Source organism: Hesperophylax consimilis, chromosome 11, assembly GCF_061612785.1.
Source record: "Hesperophylax consimilis isolate HC1 chromosome 11, BYU_Hcon_1.0, whole genome shotgun sequence".
Taxonomy (NCBI): Eukaryota; Metazoa; Arthropoda; class Insecta; order Trichoptera; family Limnephilidae; genus Hesperophylax; species Hesperophylax consimilis.
Genome location: NC_142846.1, coordinates 19460285 through 19485205, shown reverse-complemented (window position 1 = coordinate 19485205; position 24921 = coordinate 19460285). Strand labels below are relative to the sequence as shown.

Below are 24921 nucleotides of genomic sequence, written 5' to 3'. Positions count from 1 at the left end.
CTAAATGTAGCTTACCCTTTAACGCATACCCACGTTTGTAAATCGGTGTGCATTTTCAGTGTTGTATTAAGCTCAAATTATTATTTCTTTTGATAAACTAAGAATTCAAATTCATCATTTTTGGCAACGAAATTAAATACATTAAATAAATGAAAATGTGGTAGTTTTTTACCTTTTTGAAAAATACTACAATAGATTGAGGCTACGAAGTACATAACTAGTGAAATATATATTAGTTAGCTTATGTGTGGTTTGATGTGATATGCTAGTAGCATTCTTGTTATACATTTTACTTAACACATTTCATATATGAATCTTAGATTGAATACATACATTGATAACTACCATTTCATTTTACCAATCTCTATATTTCGTTTCTTCAACATACTTACATACATAATATCTTAATATTATGATATGTAATAGTTTTGCAAGATAAAGTTACTTCATTTTGGAAACAATTCTTGCGTTTAAATAGAATCTAATGATTTTTATTCAATGTTTGAACCAATTGATGTTGGTTTCATTTAAATTTAAGAATTTCTATAATATAATATGTATTTGTTACCTTATCAAGTGAATATTGTTAGTTGATGATCTCTTTCTAAGTGAACACACGGACGGCTTCTTTTATTAATTGTCGCAACCAATCTTAACTGTGACCTTCACTGTGCAATAGTAGATTCACACTTTCCAGAGAAGCTATAACAAACATTATACATGCTCAAACTTCTAAATTATTTCAAGTGGTTTTTTTATTTAAAAAAAATATTGCTATAGACAATCATGCCATCTTTGTGAAATCGTTTGGAGGTAATTTGTTTCCAACGTTTTAATTGCGGCAAGTGACACTTAAGAAGAAGTAGAGGGAGTAAGAGGGAAGCACAGTGAGGAAGTAGGAGTGGGATAGCTAGACAGTTTGTTCAAGTGAGCCAGACCAGCCAGGCGGAGAGAGTTTTGTTCGGTCGCGTGTGTTCACTGATGATTCCGTCCAATTGTGTGTGTAGATGTTTTGTTAGAGAGCGAATCAGCCGTGCTGAATTTTCGCTGACTTACGGGGACTACATTAAACATATCAGCTTAATATAAACAAATTAATAAATAAATTATATCTAGTTTACTAGTTTAGATAATCAATTATTAGAAATTAAAATTAAAATATTTAAAAAAAAAACAATTTCATTGAATTATGTCACTACATTTAAAATGTTATTATTGCTGCATCATTACTAATGAAAAATCTTTCTTCTTTCAAAACTCTGTTGATTTATTTAATTGTTTATTTCTACTTGGAGTTATAATATGTTTAACATTTCTTTAATGTTTCATTCTTTTGAAACAGTAAGTTTTATCGTACATGATTATCCCTTTTGGGAATAAAATGAATTAAAATGGCTATAAATTTTTGATGAAATTGAAAAATTTGGATGCATTGGCAACGCAAGAAATTACAATGTGATAAAAATGTATCAGTGGTGGCATACTAGCCGTTTGCCAGTCATACGCCTTCTTGCATTAGAATAGGAAATGGAATGGTGTATCAAACCCACCACCTCTCGTCTAACACATATCAGATCTGTGCCCCTTATAATATTACTGATAAACAAATCTATAATATAAATACTTATACATATTGCGTCATGTTTTTATCTATTATGTTAAATAGTTTAGTAAATTGCTTATAATTAAACTTAAGGTGTACTATGCTAAGTAAATATTACCTACCTGTATTAATGGTATTTGATTTACATTATATATTCCCAGTATTCAAGAGACCCCATGTGTCGTCTGCTAAATTAGGGCATTTGCTTTGCGGATTATTGAAAACCTACATATGTTCTCAATGATCAATTATCATTATTATCCATTTACATTATTGGATATGTGTATGTAATAACTTCAATGTAAACTTCAAATAACAATTCGTATCGTTTAAAATTAGTTCATTGAGTGTGTTCAAAATAAATTTAATTCTGGAGATTAAAACCCATTTTCAATTAATTATTATTTAATTTGATTGCATTGTTGTTTGGTAACACAAGAATCTACTTTATATTTTTAGCGCTCAAAGTGTATTGAAAGACCGCACAACACAATCTTTTACCATTTTAGTAATCTCATATACATAATAATTTTTTCAGAATTGATTAAAACATCATTTTAGTTTTGTACTAATGCCGAAAAGAAAAAGTAATCTGAAATGCTTAATGAACTAACAATGAAACTCATAGCCTTAATGTAGATATGTTTACAAGCTTATAATGCCTTGAGCAAATGCTTCTTTCAAACCAAATAGTACATACATTTGTAGATTTAGTTTTAAAAGAACATCAGCGACCTAACTGCTTACAAAACAAATTGTTTGAACACAATATATTTTCATTTTGATAAGTTGACAGAGTTGTAAACTTAGTTTGTCAGAAGTTGAATTAAGAGAATAAAGTAAGAATGCTATGACCATGCTATCTCTGTCTTAATCGGAGGTAGGTGTCAACTTATTTCTGTGTTTTTAGATAATTCTGTAAAATTGGTCGCCTTTGTTTATTTCTTGTATTAACATTAGTTGTTAAATAATCTTTACTATTAATTGATGTATTCTCAAATTGGATCCGATATTAGAGAAGCATATAATTAAAATGTAGTACAATTCAAGTAAGAAACATGCATGTAATTAACGTCTCGGGTAATAGTTGCATTTTTCTAAATTTGTATGCCTCGTAGGCTACGAGAAAAGCATTGTGTTAACTTATTTATTTGTATGATCTGAGGCAATAATGCAAAGCACATTCGACGCCCCTAAGGAAAGTTCCAACATTGTCTGGGACTTGTGGTGTCATGTAGCATTTGAAATTGGTTGTATTACCTGGATTGTACTTAACCTAATTATTTTTATTAGTACTATTGATAGTTATAATGTGTATAGGGTCCAAAGATTGGGAATAAACATGTATAAAACAATATTGTTATTTTATTTTCCCATTTCTCTCCCCACAGACCCTCCACACAGCATCCCCAAAGATGACATAGGCCCTGAGGGAAATTATTTTCTTCAGGGCCTCCTGTGTGGAGTAAATATAAAAAAAAAAAAAAAAAAAATTTCTCCAATCCTGAATTCAATCCCAACAGCTACAAGTCAAAGCTCTTCTGCATTTGACATTCTCATCAGACATATGACATAATGGACCTCCTGGAGACCCTTAAAACCCTTTTAAAACCCATGGACACAACAATATGTCAAATGAAAATTTTCAGCAAAGTTAAACACAACATAGTAATTTTCAAAAAATTCCTGCTAGAACTAACGGCAGTTGGTGTAGGTAATACAGAAAACTATGTTTTCTAAAAGTTATTGATATCCGTTTCCGGGACGCTATCTCTAGTTCCTAAGAAAAAATCGAATGGGCTCCCCCATTTCATGGTATTATTCACTTTTAAGGATGATAAATCTGGAAATAGTGATGGGCAAAATAGTCAATTTCGATATTTCAAAAATTCGTTTGCAAGGGGTTGTGTTATCTTTACAAAGATTAAGGGCTTACTTTACCAGTGATTTCTGACCTTATTTGGAGTAAAAATGTAAATGAACTTTTGGTATCCTTTTGTAACTTCAAAGTTTTCAATTTATTTTTTTCAATAACCATTTTTAACAAAATTCTTCCACATGTCGACACTGGTCAGTCAGCCGAGTTACCTCCCAACCCCGCACGTCAACACAAGCTGTCCAATTCCTACTGATTTTCTATGTTTTTATAGAAAAAAATACACTAGGTCAGAATTTAAATAACATTTTTTACTTCAAATAATGTCAGGACTCTCTAGTTAACGTAAGTCAAGTACGTCCTTTATCACCCTGCAAAAAATAAAATAAAAGTAAATGTTATTTTTCTTCAAAAGATCTTCACCGAATGCTTTAAAATTTTGACACAACGTTGCATTCGAATACGCGTGTGTTTTTATATACCTATTTAAAAAAGAATTTTTTGAAAAACAGCGCCATCTGTTGGACGTAAAACGAATTACTGTTTCTCTAGCTGCACAGCTGCTTTCTCTAGACAGACAAATAAAAAGAAGAGACAAATAAAATAAATTGTGTATGTAGTCGCGTACTTAACCTGGTTTTAACCTCTGAGAAAACAAAGTTTCGTTTTAAAAAAATTAAAAAATAGTGCCTCGAGTAACTGGATTTTAATTGTGATCGTCATAATAAAATAAAATATGTCATTCAATCTGCGTTCATTTACCTTCACATAATTTTGCGGGTATCATTTACGTTACATGAGTAAATATTATCATAAGGCGAAGAAATTATCAAAAAAGAAATCATTCCGAGAATGATAACCATTTTTTTGTAAAAGCAACGAGTTGCCTTATAAATTTAAAGAGAAGTGGGATTGTCAGATTCTCGAAATTCAAAGACATGTTATTCCTGTTAAGTATGATAAACATGACGCGGAAAATTAATCACTTAATACCTAGCTAAGCGCCATTTTTTATTTGATTCTTTATAAAGCAATTATCTCAGTTTTGATCAAGGAAAATCAAGTTAAGTAAAAACAACTAGTGTAACATAATTATAACATTATATTTGGATATTTTTTATACAGCTATTTTAATTAAAAAATCACCCTTAGGGTGTTGAAATCGCGCAAGAGCGATTGTATAATATCCATGTAAAATGTTACATTATGAACAGCAGAATTCATAAACTAAATCCATCTTATAGGCCTTACAGGTGACTCAATTGTTTTGAGCGGTTGCTCAAAACAATTGCAATATCTCTAGGAGTATCATTTTGACGAAGTTTTGACCTTATATAGGATGTAAGGTATTATGTAGATGAAAGGATTTATCTTGCTCGTGGGATACTACGATCAAATTTAATCACATTTTTAAACATTAGTTTAGTAGCATCACACGTCAGAATTATTTTCGTTCCGTGATCCACTTTTTGCCTACATTTTTTTTGCGTAAATTTTTTTTTTCCTCCGCTTCTCATCTGACTAGGGAATTCCTGTATCGAGATGAGCAGCTTTACAATTATATTTAATCAAATAAGTATTTAAATTACATAACCATATTGTAGGAAAATATAATAGAAAAATCTTAGAGCAAATAATATATTATTCCTCAAAGAGAAATTTTTTGCCCTAACCTAGTGAGAATAAACTAGTGTTGGTTAGGACACAATTCGGGAATGAGTTAGTATGAAGTACTCAAATACTTAAATGAGGTGTTGGGGTGTTGAGCTGGTGAGATGTTTGTGTATTACCTCAACACCTAATTTCAGAACAAATATTTTAACTCTTTGCCCAACAAAATTTGTTTGTGTATTGCCTCAAACCCTCATTTTAGTACAAAAATTACAATTTTTTGCCCAATAAAATCCCAAGTTTTTGCATTCATACAAATATTTTGTATTACTACAAATTTGTCAGGTGGTTAGATGGTAAGGTGTTTGTTGAGCTAGAGAGGTGTTTGGTTATTGCCTCAACACCTCACCGTCCAACCACATCAAAAATTTACAGTCATACAAAACCTTAGGTTTTTTTAAAGAGTTGGGAAAATATATTTTATGATGTGGCGGGACATTTAACGAAATCGTACCGGAATTGAATGTTTCGAATTACGCCCATCACTGGTTCGAAGTCTTGTCCTTGTACATATATTATTTTTCTATGGAATTGAAATTGAATCAAGATCTCTTCGTAAATCGTCACAAATCGTCATTAATCCGCTTCCGCAGTTCGTGTAGTATTTTGTGATTCGTCAAATGTAAAATAACTTCTTTACTTCAGTTTTAGTTTGTTGATTTTTGTTTCTGAGCTAAACCTGTAGACAATATACAAGTCAAGTACGTTTAATCGGTTGTTGTACGTTTCAATTGAGTGACATACATCAAAAACCACAATGAAGATTCCTGCTGCATTTGCTATTTTAATATTCTGCAACGTAGTGAGCCTACGCGGAGAGAGTGGTAATGTCCCGTTTTCACATTATCATTTAGTGTATCAATTTTGTATATTATATATTAATTTTGCCTTGTTTTCTTCAACAGCCGCCATTGAAGGGAGTCAAACTGCGTCTGTCACGACAGCACAATCTGGAAACAATGCCACTAACCAAACACTTGGGCAAAATACAACCGGATTCGTAGGTCCAGCTGGTTCTACCCCATCCAACGTGGTACCCAAGGACAATTCTTTAATTACGGCGAATGCTTCCAAGGATAGCTCTATTGAAAATTCCACTGTCGCTGGAGATGAAACACCACATGTAGCAAATAACACTACAGTGCCTCCGATTACTACTCAGCCAACCCCAACAACAGTTCCAACAACGGTTCCAACAACGGTTCCAACAACGGTTCCAACAACACCAACAACACCAACAACACCAACAAAACCAACAACACCAACAACAGCGCCGACTCTAGCCCCCAACACGACAACAGAAACTCCCAAGCCTGAGACCACAACACCAACTCCTGTAGTGCCCACAACGCTGGCTCCCGTAGTGCCCACAACGTCAGCTCCCATAGTGCCCACAACCCCTGCGCCCCACAGAAATAGGTAAGTCAAGTTATTGTTTATTACAAACCTTGTACTGTCTGCTACAACACACATTTGTGGCCGAAATAACATTAAGCTGAGATACTCAAGTTTATGATTTTTGTTAATTGCTTTGAGGTCCTTGTACCAAGCTTCAGCGACTCGCTCGCGTAAACATGTTTGAGAGAAATGTGGATAGGATGGGCTACGACAGATTTGATGAGTAATGGTCGATTCCATCCCAGTAGATGAAACTTAATAATTCTCAAAGCATGCATCTTCTCTAATAAGAAGTAATATCATGAGGCTGTTACTTCTCATTAGCAGCTCACGTTATGATTACACAATATTTATTCTGGACCAATTATCTTTGTCGTTGAATAGATAAAAAAAATTTAAAATGGCCATAATAGCCATTTTTAAAAATGCATGCATTTTGTCCGTGTGATGTTGAAATGATCTTTTCCAGAGGAATTAACATATGTATCCTTCATATTCTCTATTCAATGTCTAACTGATACACAGTGATTTTTCTATTAAAAGTGCATATTACCCGTGTCCCTATTTTATGAAAATTTACCCTGCTACTGACGGCGCAAAATAGTTATGGCCCTAGGATTGTTTCGTGACCTGACAGCGGAAACTATTTACATCGCCTTTTCTTTAATAAGTCTCACTGTTAACTTCTCGCACAGTCTACATTTAACAATGAGTTTTGAGTCCACTGCTTTTCAAATATTGGAAATAATTTCAAGGCAGTTGAAATTCCATGCGAACTGTGAGGCATGGTCACTTATACTCTGTAATCTATTTATAAAGGGTGATTTTTTAAGAGCTTGATAACTTTTTTAAAAAAAAAAACGCATAAAATTTGCAAAATCTCATCGGTTCTTTATTTGAAACGTTAGATTGGTCCATGACATTTACTTTTTGAAGATAATTTCATTTAAATGTTGACCGCGGCTGCGTCTTAGGTGGTCCATTCGGAAAGTCCAATTTTGGGCAACTTTTTCGAGCATTTCGGCCGGAATAGCCCGAATTTCTTCGGAAATGTTGTCTTCCAAAGCTGGAATAGTTGCTGGCTTATTTCTGTAGACTTTAGACTTGACGTAGCCCCACAAAAAATAGTCTAAAGGCGTCAAATCGCATGATCTTGGTGGCCAACTTACCGGTCCATTTCTTGAGATGAATTGTTCTCCGAAGTTTTCCCTCAAAATGGCCATAGAATCGCGAGCTGTGTGGCATGTAGCGCCATCTTGTTGAAACCACATGTCAACCAAGTTCAGTTCTTCCATTTTTGGCAACAAAAAGTTTGTTAGCATCGAACGATAGCGATCGCCATTCACCGTAACGTTGCGTCCAACAGCATCTTTGAAAAAATACGGTCCAATGATTCCACCAGCGTACAAACCACACCAAACAGTGCATTTTTCGGGATGCATGGGCAGTTCTTGAACGGCTTCTGGTTGCTCTTCACTCCAAATGCGGCAATTTTGCTTATTTACGTAGCCATTCAACCAGAAATGAGCCTCATCGCTGAACAAAATTTGTCGATAAAAAAGCGGATTTTCTGCCAACTTTTCTAGGGCCCATTCACTGAAAATTCGACGTTGTGGCAGATCGTTCGGCTTCAGTTCTTGCACGAGCTGTATTTTATACGGTTTTACACCAAGATCTTTGCATAAAATCTTCCATGTGGTCGAATAACACAAACCCAATTGCTGCGAACGGCGACGAATCGACATTTCACGGTCTTCAGCAACACTCTCAGAAACAGACGCAATATTCTCTTCTGTACGCACTGTACGCATTCGTGTGGTTGGTTTAATGTCCAATAAAGTAAACTGAGTGCGAAACTTGGTCACAATCGCATTAATTGTTTGCTCACTTGGTCGATTATGTAGACCATAAATCGGACGTAAAGCGCGAAACACATTTCGAACCGAACACTGATTTTGGTAATAAAATTCAATGATTTGCAAGCGTTGCTCGTTAGTAAGTCTATTCATGATGAAATGTCAAAGCATACTGAGCATCTTTCTCTTTGACACCATGTCTGAAATCCCACGTGATCTGTCAAATACTAATGCATGAAAATCCTAACCTCAAAAAAATCACGCGTTATAAAGGAGTAATATCTTCAAAATAAGAGAAAGGTCACTGTCTACATTAGATTTCGAAAAACTTGGGTATAAAGCTTGGGTAATGCCGGGGATTCAGATACCTAGTAAAAGCAAATCCACAATTCTTTCTACCATTATTTTTTTTATTTTAGTTTATTAGGGAAACAAACAGTTATTCATATTTTATTGAAATAATTACACGTTACATGAACCAGTAAAACTTACCCATAAAATTCATACTATTTTCAGAAACACATAAATAGTTAAAGAAAAACATAAATATAAAGTGGAGTTCACAAAAAAAAAATTAATAAAAACACTAGATTAAGAATTATCGAAGGAAGCAAACACTTTGTGGCTTGACATTATTACACAAATGAAAGAATATCTTTGTTTTAAACCACTTTATTAAATTGTTTATAAATTTAATAAAAATTTAATAATTTAATATAAATTTAATAATTTAATATAAATTTAATAATTTAATATAAATTTAATAAAGTGGTTTAAAACAAAGATATTCTTTCATTTGTGTAACAAGATTAAGAGTGTATAGATCAATTATACTCAACCTTTTTCTTCTGCGGGCCACATTCATATGTTTGTAAAGCTACGCGGGCCACAACACTATATTGGTATGACAAAAAATATCATGAAACCCACCATCCCCGTTTTTTTGGAAAACCATTTGAGTAACCAGGGGGGGGGGGGGGGGGGTAGCTACGGAATTCCATTTATTTCGAAGTTTAAAAGGTGAAGGTTTTTGTTATGTTTTGTTTTTTTTTTAAATTATTATTTGTGATTTGGCTGATTTAAATAACTTGTCTCTGAATAGGCGACCTGTCGCCTTTTAGACTTTTTCGTCGCCGATTTTCGTTCTGAGTAGCCTAAATGGCGATAAATCGCCTTCATTGGCAACACTGGTAACCATTTAATTTTGGAGCTGTCAAAAATTTATGTGTTGCCACGAGCAAAATTATTTGTGTGCATATTTGTCTGTCAAATCTTTGTTTTTTGGAGATCTAGCGTGTGCAGTAGCAACACTCTTATACCAGATCTGATGTTGACAAGACAACGACTATCCTCTTCGGATTTCAATGTCTCTACGTCTAAGTCGCAATTAATCTCAAATTAACGTGATATAGAATGCCAGATTTTGTAAATCATGTTCCTGATATTAAATGTATTGAGGGCCGCACAAAATAGCTTGGCGGGTCGCATGCGGTCCGCGGGCCGCAGGTTTAGTATGACTGGTATAGATAGATAATGTAAACTAAGGACGGGTTGTTTAGGAGAATTTGAACAATTCATCAAATGTCAACATTCATTTTCGGGTTCTGTGAAAGTCCTATTCAAGTTCTGTTATTATATCATTATAGGCTAGTTGCTTAAAAGAACTGGAATAAAAACAGAACTTAAAAAATCTTTCACAGAAGTTGAAAATTAACTTTGAAATTTGAAGAATTGTTCAAATTCTCCGAAACAACCCATCCTTTGTACCTAGATATAAAAATAATACATACTTACATAAAATAATGCTCAAAGATAAAAAAAATTAAGATAGAAAAACAACATAATATAAATGAAAAAAAAAACTTAAATATAAATGAAAAAAAAACTTAAATATCTTACCCACAACAGGCGTAGAGGGTTTGTAATTAACAATTTGATTTAATTTTCCCAATATACATTTAGTAAATCGACCTGAGGAAAAATAAAATATCAGTGTCTGAAAAGATATTATTGTATTTTGTTCACGTCCTTCTGAAAAATTAATGTTGTGTGTAGTTAGTTTTTTTAGTGTTGGATGTGGAATAATAGCTAGTTTGCTAGTGTGTTTCATACTTGACAGTGGGAATGAACATTTTCCAGAAGGTAGTCATTGTCAACAGCATTGTGAGTGATTTTGAATAAGAATTTTTGGTTGGACATATCTATGAAATATAGTTTATGAAATGCTAATAAATCTGTAGTTATATTTCGTATTCTAAATATTAACCCTTTTGCTGCCCGAATGTAAACACAAGATGGATACTCTCACGCCAAGGGTTTTTAGAATTTTTTATATTGCGTCATTATTTATTATCCTCTGCACTTAGAGATTGAAAATTATTACCAAAACAAAAAAAACTTGTTTACGTTACACTCTTGAAAAGTCTAAGCAAGATATCTTTATAAATTGATGCATTATTTGACGAATAAAAACTATCTATGAAACATCAACAAACTTCGACCCGCCGCCATTATCAAATCAGTAATCTCACCAACACATACAGACGTACTAGAATAATATCAGTAGTCACGTCTCTGAAGTGGGACCTCTGCGACGGCTCACCATTTTTCACGATTCACTTGTTATAATATTATTGTTTAAAACTTCATTATTTATTCAACTTTTATTTACAGTTTCTTATCGTATTATTTATGTTTATAGTTTTTATTCGAATGGTATACTTAAAAACAGGAATGAATACACAATGCCACATTACACTGGGAACACATATCGAGCCATTTTTCTGCGGCTTTGTTGTTTTGTATTCGCACAAACATGGCCGGCTCTGTATGGCTTGGATTGTTTTGATGTTGCCTGTATTGGCTCAGACGTAATGGTGTGTCATGGTGAGACGAATGAGGAGTTGAGTCGAGTTGAGTATTTTTGAGGTGTTTTGCGATTAATTGTCTTATCACACATAACTGATAATCGGAGAAGCTCATACCTGAATTTTTTATGCTGTTGTGTACAGTAAAATAATTTAACAGATATAAGATAGAGACAATATTCCCTTATTTTATATCAGACAAGTCGCGTCGAGCCATGATAGAGGGTTACACAAAAAAAATATTAGGAAAAACGACAAATTAACACAATAATTAGTTTCTAAACACAGATAATTAAAATAAAATGTATATGATTATTTTTTCACTCGAAAGGCGGATATAACAACTAATTTCATATAAAATAACAAAACATGTTGATTAACACCAAACTTATTTGCACTAAAAATATGAGTAGTTAATAAAAAAACTTTTTGTTAAAATAATAACGTTAGAACCACGATTCGTTGCAGATTCTAAGTATTCGCGAACCGTCGAGATAAGAAGGAACCACGTGATTCACTAACACAACTACGCGCGCGCGGGGAATTCAAACACTGAGAGGGGAAATATTGTAGTCTCCAGTTTGACGAGGTCTTTCATAATATAAACAAAATCATTTGTCACATCTGTGTAGAGATGTCGCTAGATAAAGGTTCAAATTATTTTTTAAGCCCGAGTTTTGCGCCATCTATGCAGAAAGTTCTGACATATCGCAATATGAAATTAAAATCATGTATGATTGCGCGCGGCAGCGAGGGCCCGGAATCTCGAATCAAACATAGATGCGCATGGCAGCCTCCGGGTTAATAAATAACTACTGAATTTGGCTGAAGCGGTTTATTATAAACACATCCGAAAAAGAAATAAACTTAAAATACTACAGAATGTTTTACTAAAGGAAGGTTCAAGAATGTTTTCCAAGAACGTCACGTAGGCAAAATAATTCGATCTCGATGTCAAGGTTGCTGGTACCGTACTGTCGATTTCCTTCCCGCTGTCACTTATATAGGTGAAAAATAAAATGTTCTCGAACATTCCAGTTGCTACAGTAACAAATATTAAAAAATAAAAGAAAATCCAAATAGCTTGTTTGGAAAAGACCGAAACTTATAGAATAACGTCCGACTCAAGTAGTGGCGTTCCACTACAAGTCTAATTAAAATTTTGGGGTGGTCGGAAGGACATAAAGTCTACGGAATTATACATTCTTTTAATGTGAATATCATTTACCATCTCTCTGTAAAGGTCCCAACTATATGTACATAATTATCGAATCATAATGCAAGTCTTCTTTTTATATCTATCTTCTTGCCTTTCATTCACAACGGTATTTCAACAAAAGGATAGAATATTATTTATTATTGTTATAATTCAATTCCTGGAATGAGGGTTTTTATGACCATGAAACCCGATAGGCGGACCGTAATACTCATATTACAAGGTTAATTGAGTTGCATTTCAAATAATATTCGAATTTCGTTTAATACTTTTACAGTTTGGGTAATCTTACGAGAAAGGTTTGAATGGTAGAAGAAGCCTGGGACTACTCAACTCAATATCTTTGCACCAGAATGAGATACTGAGTCGAATTAAAATCAATGTAATGTAGTAGCATTGTGGTATACAGTAGTGAATGCTGGAAGAAGTCAGAGACGCCCGAAAAAGACATTAGCAATAGCCAAGCATTACAGGGTCCACTAGTTCAATATATTTACTATTATTTGTGTTATTTTTCATCAGTTTTAATCCATTCATAATATTACATTGTGACCATAGTTTCATGTTACTCTAAAAGAGAGGTCATTTCGTACATATTATATATTTTTAAATTGACTTTTACCGTGTCAATTTAAGGGGAACATTCTCACAATCGAAATCTGATTGTCGGGAAAAGGTCCAGTATTCCGTGTCCCGTTCTAACGAAGGGGTGTGGTAGAGGGAGGGTCCCGAGCCATTGTGGTAGTATTTTTATGAATCCTGTGAAATTTACTGTAACCTGCGGCGACCTCGCCACTGGAAAGTTACTGTGACTTAACAAAATGGTCGACAAACACGCGGGACCAAACAAAACTCACCGTTGGGATCCCCCACATTCCAGGTGCACCAATTTCGAAACGAAAAATTTTCCCCGGCTTGAGCCTTTGTAACCTTACTTTCTGGATGGTCCTCATGTATCAGACGCAAGTCCTTTACATTGACTGAAATAGGGGATGCTGGGTCTTCTAGTCGGTGAGCTGCTTTATGTTCAGGGCCTTTTCCGGTTGCTGTGATGTAGTGTATCCAAGGAGAGAGCAGTAGGTAGTCCAAGGAAGCGCAAGGTCAAAGTCAAAGGCGGTTGTAGTGGTTCCAGCGGGAGAAGCGATCAGAGTAGATGTCGGAAGAGAGAGACTTGAGATCGCTTTACACGCGGTATATATAGGACTAGCGGGAGCGTGCACACATCGGTGTGCGCGCGTCTGAACCGCCCCACGTAAACGAGGTGCATTTTTGTGCAGCTTTGTGTGTTTTCATATGGCTTTAATAGTCAATATTAAAATTATTTATTCAATAGTACTCTTTACGCCGCTTCATCTCATGAAAACTGTTTTTTCCCTATCATTTTTAATGTTTTTATAATAAATTGTACAATATGAATCAGTGGTGTGAGGAAATCCTTATAACTACTTAATATTAATGTTTACATATTTCAATATTACTTTACAACATAGACGCGAGTCCAGTCTTTCAACCTGTATATTTTTATTTAGCATTATTGCGGTGAGACTCGCGCAAATCTAACATTAATTTGCGCAATTATATATGAAAAGAGAACTATTTCTAGCTTTATCGTGCTTTGCGGTGATTGGCTGACCGTCGCCGTTCAGTGTTTGGCCTGACTTCGCCTGGGCAAAGGAGAGGGGATGCGATGTAAATACTGTGTCCGCGGCTTGCGTTGTGCCCAGTGCTCTCCAACCGGGGAGGGGATACGATGTAAATAATGCGTCTGGGCGCGCGTTGTGCTCAGTACTCGCCGGCCGGGGAGGGGATACGATGTAAATACTAGCTTTCTTATCCTCCCATGGTAAGAAAGCTGCTTTGCGGCCTTTGGGTAGCATTGCGTAATGCGTTCGATACACCTCGTATGATAGCTATAGAAATAAAACTTTTTCTCCGTGTAATCACTGAATTAGACTTTCTTTTTACTAAAGATTTTAGAGTGATAACCCTGATTATGAAGTTGTTTAGGTGTCAAAGTTTAGTGATGTTTCCGACAATTTTTCAATACAGTACAAAAATGAATATATTCTTTATATAAGCCTTATATGTTAAATTGATACTTATTCTTTTCCGCTTCTTAATTAGTTCAAAAACTATTTATAGGTTTTGTATTTTGTGTAAAATATAAATGAATATCTTCAGACGTATCTGAATCTTGTCTGAAAACAACAATAGGTTAATAATTATTTATTTTATGGAATCAATATTGTTTAAACATAGTCTCTTTATTAATTTGATACCAAAAACATAAGAGTAGCAGCATCAAAACACGTTAAACAACTGAAGGTAACTCAGAATTGCATCATAAAGACCATACTAAAAGTTCCCATAAGGACGTCAACAACAGAGATTTTTAAACAGTTTGATGTTCGAGGTATACAGAAAATCTATGCCAAAAACATTCTGATACATCACCTCAAAAATGATTTACAGGCAAACAAACACCTTACATACTCATAAAACCAGATCCAAACAAACAGAGATACTAAATATACCAAAGTGTAACTCTACCTTTGGACAAAGAAGCTCTGAATTTTTAGCAGTAAAGGTATATAACAAACTCCCACTTAGTATCAAACAATTCAAAACAAAAAATAACTACATTAACCTTTCCCTTACTGTGCTAAAAAAATCCACGCGTTCCTGTGCTGTGTAGTCAATACACATCTCAAAATAAGCGATTTAATATTGGAAATATATGAATATTCATAGCTATGTTTATTATATTTTATATCGAAAGTGATAATAATTGTAATTTAACTGCTGAAAAAATGAAAAAGCCATCGGCAGATGCTAAAAAAACGTGCGAGGAGTCCATATCTAACGACGGCCCGCAACCGACTGGCGCTGGATGCTATGCGGTCGTAGGTATCGATGGTCTAAATTCAATACAACTGCGGACGTGTGGATTTCTCATGTTCCCGCATAGCGAACTAAAGCGGGACATCAATAGTGTGTCATTTCCTCGCACACTCTTTGCGTAGCAGTGTCACACGGTTGATTGTATTGGTGTATTTGATCCCGATTTTTAACAAAGATCTCTGATTTTTAGTTGAATTTGAAAACTATGCAAAATATTATTTTTTAATTCAGTGCATAAATGTATAACAGAAGAATACCTAAAATCTGAACCCTGAATTTATTATCTTTATAGAGTTATTAAAGTTATTAGAAGCAATGTGTATCAAATACACACCACAGATAAGGAAAGGTTAAGGACATTGAATCTTGGCTTAAGGAACTACCGGATAAAGAACGTCGTAGAAGTTTCTGGAAAACCTTACCCAAAACATGAAGTCGAACCATAGAAGTCGCTGAAAACTTCCAAAACCTAGTCCCCCTCAACACAGGATCTCCCAATGTGGAGGACTACGAATATAATAAATATTTATTATTCATATATATATAAATATACATATTCTTGTTAAAATGTATATAAATATATATATATTTTTTTAAATATTTTGTTTTATTTTATATATAAATATATTTTATTTTATTTTATGTAAAAATATATATATTTTTTATAAAATACAATATAATTATTAAAATTTACATAATAAGAACATATTTCAAATAATAATTAAACAAGTTTATCTTTACGAGAGTCTAACAGTCGTGTGTAAAGGGAAATATATATAGCTATTAAATTCAAAAAAATGAGGTTGCACTAGCGAAAATTGCAACTTGCAACCGTAATTATTTGCACTCTCACAGTCATTATAAAGTGCGTCATACGACATTCATCCAGACTGAATATATTGTGTGAACACTTGTAAATTTTTTTTTTCACGTTTCTGCAAATGCTTAAGACATTTTTGCAAACTTTTGCCAAAAATCGTTTGAGTGGGTAATAAGCCAAGGGAGCCAGCCTACAGCAAAGGTATTTTAGGATGTTTTCCAAAAGTTGCAGTATGTATTTCACATAGAATCTAAAAGATTATAGTTTTTAAAAAATAATAGCCGCCACGAGACACCTGCCAGAATGGGAAACAACAAAATTGATTTAACCCCTCCGACTTTTCGCGAACTTGAAGCTAAGATGTCTTTACCGAAATGTCAATTTCACGAAAACGTTGTGTTATTACCGCCTCACAATCAAAGCTCTATAAATGAAACATTACTGAACGGAGCCGAATAGTAAAAACTGTTTTAGAAAGGTTACAAAATAGGCTTTCAAATTGTTGTATCATAAATAAATATTAACATTTGTAAATATTTAAATTTAGAATGGAAACATGAAAAAATTGTAAAAATGACTCACCTGTAATGTTTTATGTAAAAACGATACTAAAATCACGGATAATGTAAAAAAAAAACACTTATTTCATCGTACAAATGTACAATAAACAATTCTGTCACTTCACTTTTTGACCATTTCATACAAAATATATTTAAAAAAAAATAATTAAACTTGCGAGGCGGGTCGGCACGTCAAACGGCTTTCTTGGCGTCGTTTTACGATTTGGCGGGTAAAATTTGCTTCCACTGAGTAGGTCTTTTTACGGGTTTCTATGGATAACTTTGAATAGAGATGTGAAGCTTCATTCAATACGAATATTCTACTTTTTGTTTTAGGGATGTCACTAGAAGAATAACGGAGTTATGACGATTTTTGTGGAAACACACGCGTTGACGTGTAAACACGCTTATTGTACTTGACTGCTATCGTTATTTTATCGTGTATATCTGCTTACGTTGCTGACCGGTTAAGACAATGAAGGAAGTGAAAATTAAAGTAAATAAGTATTTATATTTTTATAATAAAACAATTATTAAAGTATACGCAAAGAAATATATTTAATAAGGCTGTTGTAAGCGTAATGAGTAAGATTAAGAAAGGGACGCTTTGATGGTTTGGGCATGTAGAGCGAATGAGCTAAGAAAGGAGGGTATATGATGTGAATACGAACGGTAGCAGAAGTTGGGGACGCCCGAGGAAGACATGGCACAATCAAGTGAATCAGATACTTGAGTCGGGCCATGCCAAGAGTCAGAATAATAGAAGAGTATGTATGAATGTGGCAAGAAGTGTTTGCCAAGATCGAGTTGTTTGGCGGTCCGTCCTCTCTGCCTACCCCTGCGGGGAAACGGCGTGATGGTTAGTTGGTTAAGTTGTATTGTGAACAAATTATTTTTCAATAAAGTAGTAGTTGTAGTACTTTATTGAAAAGTGTAGTAGTAGTTGAGAAAATATTGATATTGAAGAAAGCCTTACTACACAACAACAAACTTTACTTTGTAATGAAGAAAAATATTTGAGATTATCTCCAGGACAAAACATCCACAAAGTATACTCTTCATTTTACTGTGAGCCTTCCCCGCACAGAGTTTTTATCTGCCGGGCGGAAAGAGCCAATGAGTAACGAGGCTGGCCTAATGAAGCGTCAAGTGCAAGAGCGTCATCCCATCTTGCCACGCTTTTACCCCTCTAGGCGCACCAAAATATATTTCACTTCAAAATTCTTTAATAATATACGTTAGACATTTTCTAAATACCCGCTTAGAATTTATAGAAATGAATTGTAGTTTTGCTTGTACTAGATCTATATAAAGTGACGTTTAGTGCAAAGTTTAAAACCAGGAATGAAGTCTTAAAGTAGATAACAAATTACATTGAATTAATTTGTTTCTATAAGGAAATTGAACGAAACTTTAGTTAGTTATTTAGTACATTTTTCTCCCAGAGTGTAATTTCAACAATGATGAAAAATTGGGAAAATATATGCAAATTTTACCTAAAAATCCAGAAAAAAAATTGCAAATTTGATGATGCACAGTTCAAGAGTTTCAAATGGACACATTTATAGATTTTCCTTAATTGTTCCACTGTTTTCGTGTTTTTCAAGTAGTTTTTTGTTGTATGTATGTACACATATCTCAATGCTTTTATATCTTTTTGTATATTTACCAAATATTGATTTCGGCACTATAATACCTTGATCTTTATTTGTCAGTGATATGACGGGGTCAATATAGATTAAATTTTATATTTTGTTTGGTTTCTTCAATCTTAAATTTCCTTGTATAATAATGTTTTCATTGACCTTGTGGCGTTAATTAATACAATTTATATATTGGATATCCATTTACAATCACTTCACTAATGATTTTTTTTGAAATACTCAATTTTATATAATATCAGGAAATGAACTATATTGTCAACTCTTTTCAGTTGTTCCTCTTTTATATCGATTGAATTTGTATCGTCGTATTTTAATTGAAAGGGTAAGAGAGGAAACAAAGGATAAAATATGGGATTTGCAAGGTGCTTTTATGAGTAGAAGGGTGCATGGACCAGATCTTTTCATTGCGTATGCTCACTGAGAAGTTTCTGGCAAAAAAACCAGAAACTTTTCTGTGAATTTGTAGATCTACAAAAAGTATACAACTGAGTCGACAGGAATAAACTATGGAAGGTGTTGTTCAAGAATGTAGTGAATACAAATCTCACTCAGGCAATTGCGTCTCTGTATGAGGGAAGCGTTGCACATGTAGGGTGAATGGGGGTTTTACGGAGTGGTTTGATATCACAAAAGGTGTTAAACAAGGCTGCGTAATGTCACCATGGTTATTCAATCTATACATGGATAAATTGTATGCAAGAATTGAAAGAGATTGGATAAGGCGCGAATTTGAGTAATCTGAAATTGTATGCTAGTGATGCAGTGCTGATTGCTAACAGTATTGAAGATCTACAGTCTCTCGTTCTAGGATGAACGAAGTATGTATGAAGAATGAATTAGTGATGAAAGTCTAAAATAATGGTGTTTGAAAGAGAGAGGAATGAGGAAGACTTTGAGCAGGTGAATGAGTTTGTGTATTTAGGAAGTATGTTTACGAGAGATGGGAAGGCTGACAGAGATATTGAAACAAGGGTAAATGAGGTAACTCCATTAATGGAGGACTGAACGCAGTTGGCTCTAACAAAAATTTGTCCAAAGAAGGAAAGTTAGCCGTCCACAATGGAGTGCTGGTACTTACCCTGTTGTATGGAACTGGCAGAGAAAGGATGAAAGTAAACTGAATGCTGTTGAAACGAGATCGCTGAGGTGTATGTGTGGTAAAACCATGTATGATCATCTGAGAAATGTGGAGATCTGCAAAGAGTGCAAGGCTGATGTAAGCGTAATGAGAAAGTTTAAGAAAGGGATGCTTAGATGGTTTGGTTGGGCATGTAGAGCGAATGAGCAAAGAAAGGAGAATATATGATGTGAATGCGAATGGTAGCAGAATTTGGGGACTGAGTTGTTTGGCGGTCCGTTCTCTCTGCCCAACCCTGCGGGACGGCATGATGGTTAGTTATTTAGAAATAATAATAATAAATTGGATTAAAAACTCGTATTATTTTGGGTGGTGAAATCTTATACTTATGATTTAATATTTGTTTTTGTCTTTATTCACTTGGAATAGGAGAATAACGAATGCGGATGTTGCATTTTTACAACAATAAATATTATTAGTCATGTAATTTCCAACAAACATAACTACAACCTTTCTCTAACACCACTGGTTTTTCCTTCCGAAGTATATTTCCCAATGTCAATCAAGTCAAAATGTTTACTCACTTTAAAAATGGAACATATAACAATTTATTGTAAAGTAAAATCTACTAATAAAGTATTCAATTAGTTATAGATACTCTGATGGTTGGAAATACATAATCAACACCGGTGCAGCGCGCAATGTAAAACTAAAAAGTGACATCTGGCTATTGATAATATTTACTACAATATCAAATTGGTTCCCATATATAAATATACTTTTTATGTAATATTATTGTATAGCTGCATATTACATTCCACATCTCATGGTTTATTAATAATTGGTGGTAGCTTTATAACAATCTTCGTAGCGATGATAAGCATTTTTACTTTTGTCCGAAGGTTATGAGTTCGGTATTCCCTCGCAGTGTTGTTTAGCTCATTATGTATTATGGACACTCAGTTTGTGCAAAACCAATAAATGTCTGATTACTTGCATAGGTGTGATGTTAACAATTATGATTATTACTACTGAATTTCGTTACCAATATGTCATATTTGGCTGTTACATTGTTAGAGATATAAATTTGAGTAAATAATTAAAGATCAACATACCAGTCGGGGACTAGTTTTGGTGCCCATTCATATCAAAGGTTATGTGTCATCAGTGTTTAGTCATTTATAAAGGAAAGTTTTTGTTGGGTCTTCTAGTGTTTTTCTTTTGATTGTGTTTTAAGTAATACATAAATATTATAACATTTCCAGGTTTGATGGACCCAGCTTCATTGGAGGAATAGTCCTGTCTCTGGGCCTGGTGGCGATTGGCTTCATTGGCTGGAAATACTACAAGGCAAGGACAGAGAGAAACTACCGTACCCTATAGAGCTATCTGTTTGCAGATTAGATCTTTTATCCGACGAATATTAGGCCACAATTACGTATTACACCCCTGGAATGAAGCAAATTGTGTTTCAGTACTAATCGGTATTAATTAAAATTGAGACATGATGAAGCCTGGCAAATTTTTTATCATCATCTGTCTTTGGTTTAACCTCATTAAAAAGCATTCATAGAACAGACTAACAGGAATATCATTTGTCTTTGGTTAAACATCATGATAAAGCATTCCGAGAAAAGGTTTTGCAATCATCTTGGTTTAAAATCATAAAAACACATTCCGAGAACAGGCTATGTTGCATTATTAATTACCATGACGTAAATAAGCGTTAAATGTAAAACATTTTTATTGCATGTCCAGCTCTTTCTTTGTTGCCAGACTTCATTATCTTAACATTACTATTGTCTGCAAATCTGAAATATTAAGGGAGTGAACTTTTTGTGAAAAATTAATGTGCATAATTTAACTATTTTAAATACTATTCACAAATATGCATTTATCAAGTTACCTTGTGAGAAATCTTTGAAAGATAAAAAAAAACTTCTGTTTATTCCTGTTATATATATATCGGCTTTGCAGATGCTTTATGTAACTAACGATTTGTCTCATTTAAGGAATATCGATTAATAGAACTTTTTTTTAACATTGACCCATTTATAATCTTCAACTAGTTTATCAGACATATTTCTTATTAAAACGTTTTTACAGATCTGACTTACAGTTTTTCACGCCTTTTTTTTCACCTATTTTAAGATTGTCTCTTGAATCGAATCTCAGCAAACTTATTTAGGGAGTTAAACTTATTATTTGTCCCGGTCGGTTAATTTTTTTGACTGAGGAAATTAAAGCCAGGTTTGGCGATTCAGTTATCGACTGAAATTTTGTTTTATTTTTTTATGTTTATTACTAACCATTTGTTTTCTAATAATCTCACAATACTCTTAATAAGTTTTTTTTCTTTCAGACCACTATTTTGACTTGTTTTATAAGATCGCCATTACGCAACGTCTTCAATTTCAACAGCTAAATTTATGACGCATTTGCAACAGTTTATTGTCCAGTCTATAATTTTATGACTCTTGACTATAAATAAGCAAAAATGCTTTTATTATAATTATTGTTTGTGTTTCCTTTTTTCTATCAACGGTAACGAAAATCTCTCATTGCAAAAAGTATACCTAAACAATGCTAAGTTTGTGAATTTTGTTTGGAATCTTAATTTTTCACAATTTTATTTTTAATGATGAAACCAAGTCTTGGTGATTATTTTTTAATGAATCTCTTTTTACTGTATGAGAATTATCTAATATTGTTTTTTTTTCCATAATGTTTATTTTGTTTATCGTACCGATCGAAAAAATGTTAAAAATATATTTTCTTGATATTGTAAATGATATACATAGATTGTAAGTTAAGCACGTAATTGCAATTGTGTGGCAAATTTGCAATTCATTTGATTGTGCAATCTTATCAGGGTAATCTCCGGGTAATGTTACATTCTCAAACATAAACTCAAAATAAGAAATCACTTCCGTTACATACATTAATCACATTGTAAATTGTGGAGTTTAAAATGATAAATAATATCTGTGTAATTATATATTATAAGCTATGCTAGTGCTGTAAAAGCTGTCACTTTAGTTCTTATCAAATCTGATATCTCAAATGGCTCTTACACGTGAAAGCAAATTCAGATTACGCTATTATCACTTTGCAAAGAACCGAGCTTACTTACGTTTGCACAAGTCTGAGTTTGCCTCTTCATTATTATCACTTTGCAAAGAACCAAGCTTACTTACGTTTGCACAAGTCTGAGTTTGCCTCTTCATTATTGATATGTCTGTTTACTCAGTTGAATTTCCCCACATTTGCAATGCTTACCATAGATCTGCATAATTTCCTATTTATTGTTTTACCTCTAAAGCCTTTCTTATTTTGAGTTTTTGAATACCATTTGCCATAAGTGTTGGATGTTACCTTATCCTTAATGTTAAAAGATTAGCTTAATTGACTGATACAGTTTATATATGTAATGTTTCAAAAGAAACTAAGATTATCGGAGGAACTAAATACACATAATGTAGTGCATAAAAATGTTTTTCAGTGTTCCTGCACGTCATTGTTAAAATATTTAAAGTTTCTCTCTTGCTAACAATTTTGTAAAATATTTTTCATTGCAAAGTGCACAACCTTGAAGATCTTTATTTTTGTAATCTCATAAAGTTTCCCTGCAATTTTGCATAATTTTTCCACAAGTATTATTATTATCTTTGTCATAGTTCACCTATCAATATTATTTGTATTCTAGTCTATTACTTCGTTCTCCTAAGGAAATAGAAATCAATAAAGTGCACTTAAATGTAAAATTCCTATTTATACCTATAATACTGTGAAATAAATATTTGCAAAACGTCATGTTTATATTGTACTCTTTAGTTTTGGAAGGAATCGCCTTGACCTACGCAGGTTTAGAAGGAACCCACTCAACGATGATGATCTAATGTTAATGTTCGATCTTTGGTTATTTGCGATAGGCAGACAACTTTTGTTCAGATGGACGATCTTTCAATAACAACTATGTATTATATATTGAGCACTATTTAATCACTGTATTAATAATTGTTTCTAAAGCAGCCATTAAAATGCCGCGTGGTATAATTCTACATAAATATAATTATTATTGTTGGTCATAGCTGGTATACTACATGAAACAAATAATAATTATAGGAGTTTTACCCAAGCCATGACATTGTATTAGTTGTTACAGACAAATAAACTGAATTTATGTTACTTTGATTGAGCAAGCAATGCCATAAATGTGAAAATATCCTTCTGTGTGTGTTTAATTCTGTTGGTAGATGGGTTCTTAAAAATATATTTAAAAGACACAGAATTTATGCTGCTATTTACAATTAAATTTTCTTTTTTTTGTGAATGCCAACAAAAACACTGCACAAAAGTTTTGTGGACACATTTTAAGTATTGCTCACCCATGGAATATTACACATAGATGCTTATAGATCTTGAATATCTTCTGTATGTTAATATAACTAGATAGATTAAAAATGATTAAATAAATTCAACCAAAAAATATTGAGCATTTTATTCAACTTTGAAATTGGAAGAGAAGACTGCAACAAAGTTGTCAAATTATTGTGGTCACAAGAGAAGCAAAACCATTTTTTTTTTCACAAAGTGAGAGATACTCACAGTATAACCCTGGTGATAAGCATTGCTCAGCATAGATTGTGTAGCTGTTTCGTAACCGGATCTGAGTACATATTTTAAAACCTTCTTTCCTTTGGTCTCCCCAGCAATGCTATAATTCCACTAGCTCTAGTTATAGCTGCTTTTAGGCTGGAAATAGTGCAACGCGTACATCTGTCACTAACCGTCAGTTATGCAATGATACCAAAGTGCCGTGCCAGAGTACAGTCATCTATTAATTAAATCTTCTTTAATATTGTATTCATCAAAGACTGGAAACAATGCCCCGCACACTTTAACTTAGCATCCTGATCTTTGTATAAATTATTAGAGTCCCAAAGAGGAGGGCGAAGATGCACCTCAGTATTATTAACCCAATCTGTTAATATATTATTTTTCTTTTTTAAAGCGGAGACGGTTTACACATAGTTCCTGTGAGCACTTAGGCCATAGGCCCATTGTGCTATCTCCCATTTTACCTCAATCCTTTAACAACAACCCAGTCCCTTTAATAAAGTTCACCAGGGTTGTCATTGGGTATGTGGCTGTCTTCTAGTTTTACTGTATGTCTCCCCAGGTTTCTGAGCCTAGTTCCCACCAGGGCAGGACATTGGCACCATAGGTGAATTGGAGTCTCTTCACCCTCTTCACATTTCCTGCATCTATTGGTGTTTTCTACTCCCAATACCTGCATGTGCCTCCTGAGATGGCAGTGTTTCGTTAGTAGTCCTACCAGTTCCCTCAGCGAGTTTCTGTCCATATTGAGTAGTTTCTTGATTCGTCTAGGGTCTGGTTCTTTTATGAGT

The 24921-nt window shown here is 33.7% G+C and overlaps 1 protein-coding gene across 1 annotated transcript; it reads left to right on the top strand.

The window, feature by feature from the left end:
• The first annotated feature begins 5675 nt into the window (after positions 1-5675).
• On the top strand, positions 5676-24001 carry LOC149419890 (uncharacterized). Its single transcript, XM_089637358.1, has 4 exons — positions 5676-5974; positions 6056-6569; positions 20776-20860; positions 21873-24001. The coding sequence occupies exons 1-4, from the start codon at positions 5908-5910 to the stop codon at positions 21933-21935; spliced, it is 729 nt and encodes a 242-aa protein (XP_089493484.1). The 5' UTR covers positions 5676-5907; the 3' UTR covers positions 21936-24001.
• Positions 24002-24921: the final 920 nt, after the last annotated feature.

Excerpts from the sequence above, each read along its gene's own strand:
- LOC149419890 (XM_089637358.1), top strand. The coding sequence starts at position 5,908 with ATGAAGATTCCTGCTGCATTTGCTATTTTAATATTCTGCAACGTAGTG. Across the intron at positions 5,975-6,055 it reads GAGCCTACGCGGAGAGAGTG|CCGCCATTGAAGGGAGTCAA; the intron begins GTAATGTCCCGT and ends TTTCTTCAACAG. Across the intron at positions 20,861-21,872 it reads TTGGCTGGAAATACTACAAG|ACCACTATTTTGACTTGTTT; the intron begins GCAAGGACAGAG and ends TTTTTCTTTCAG.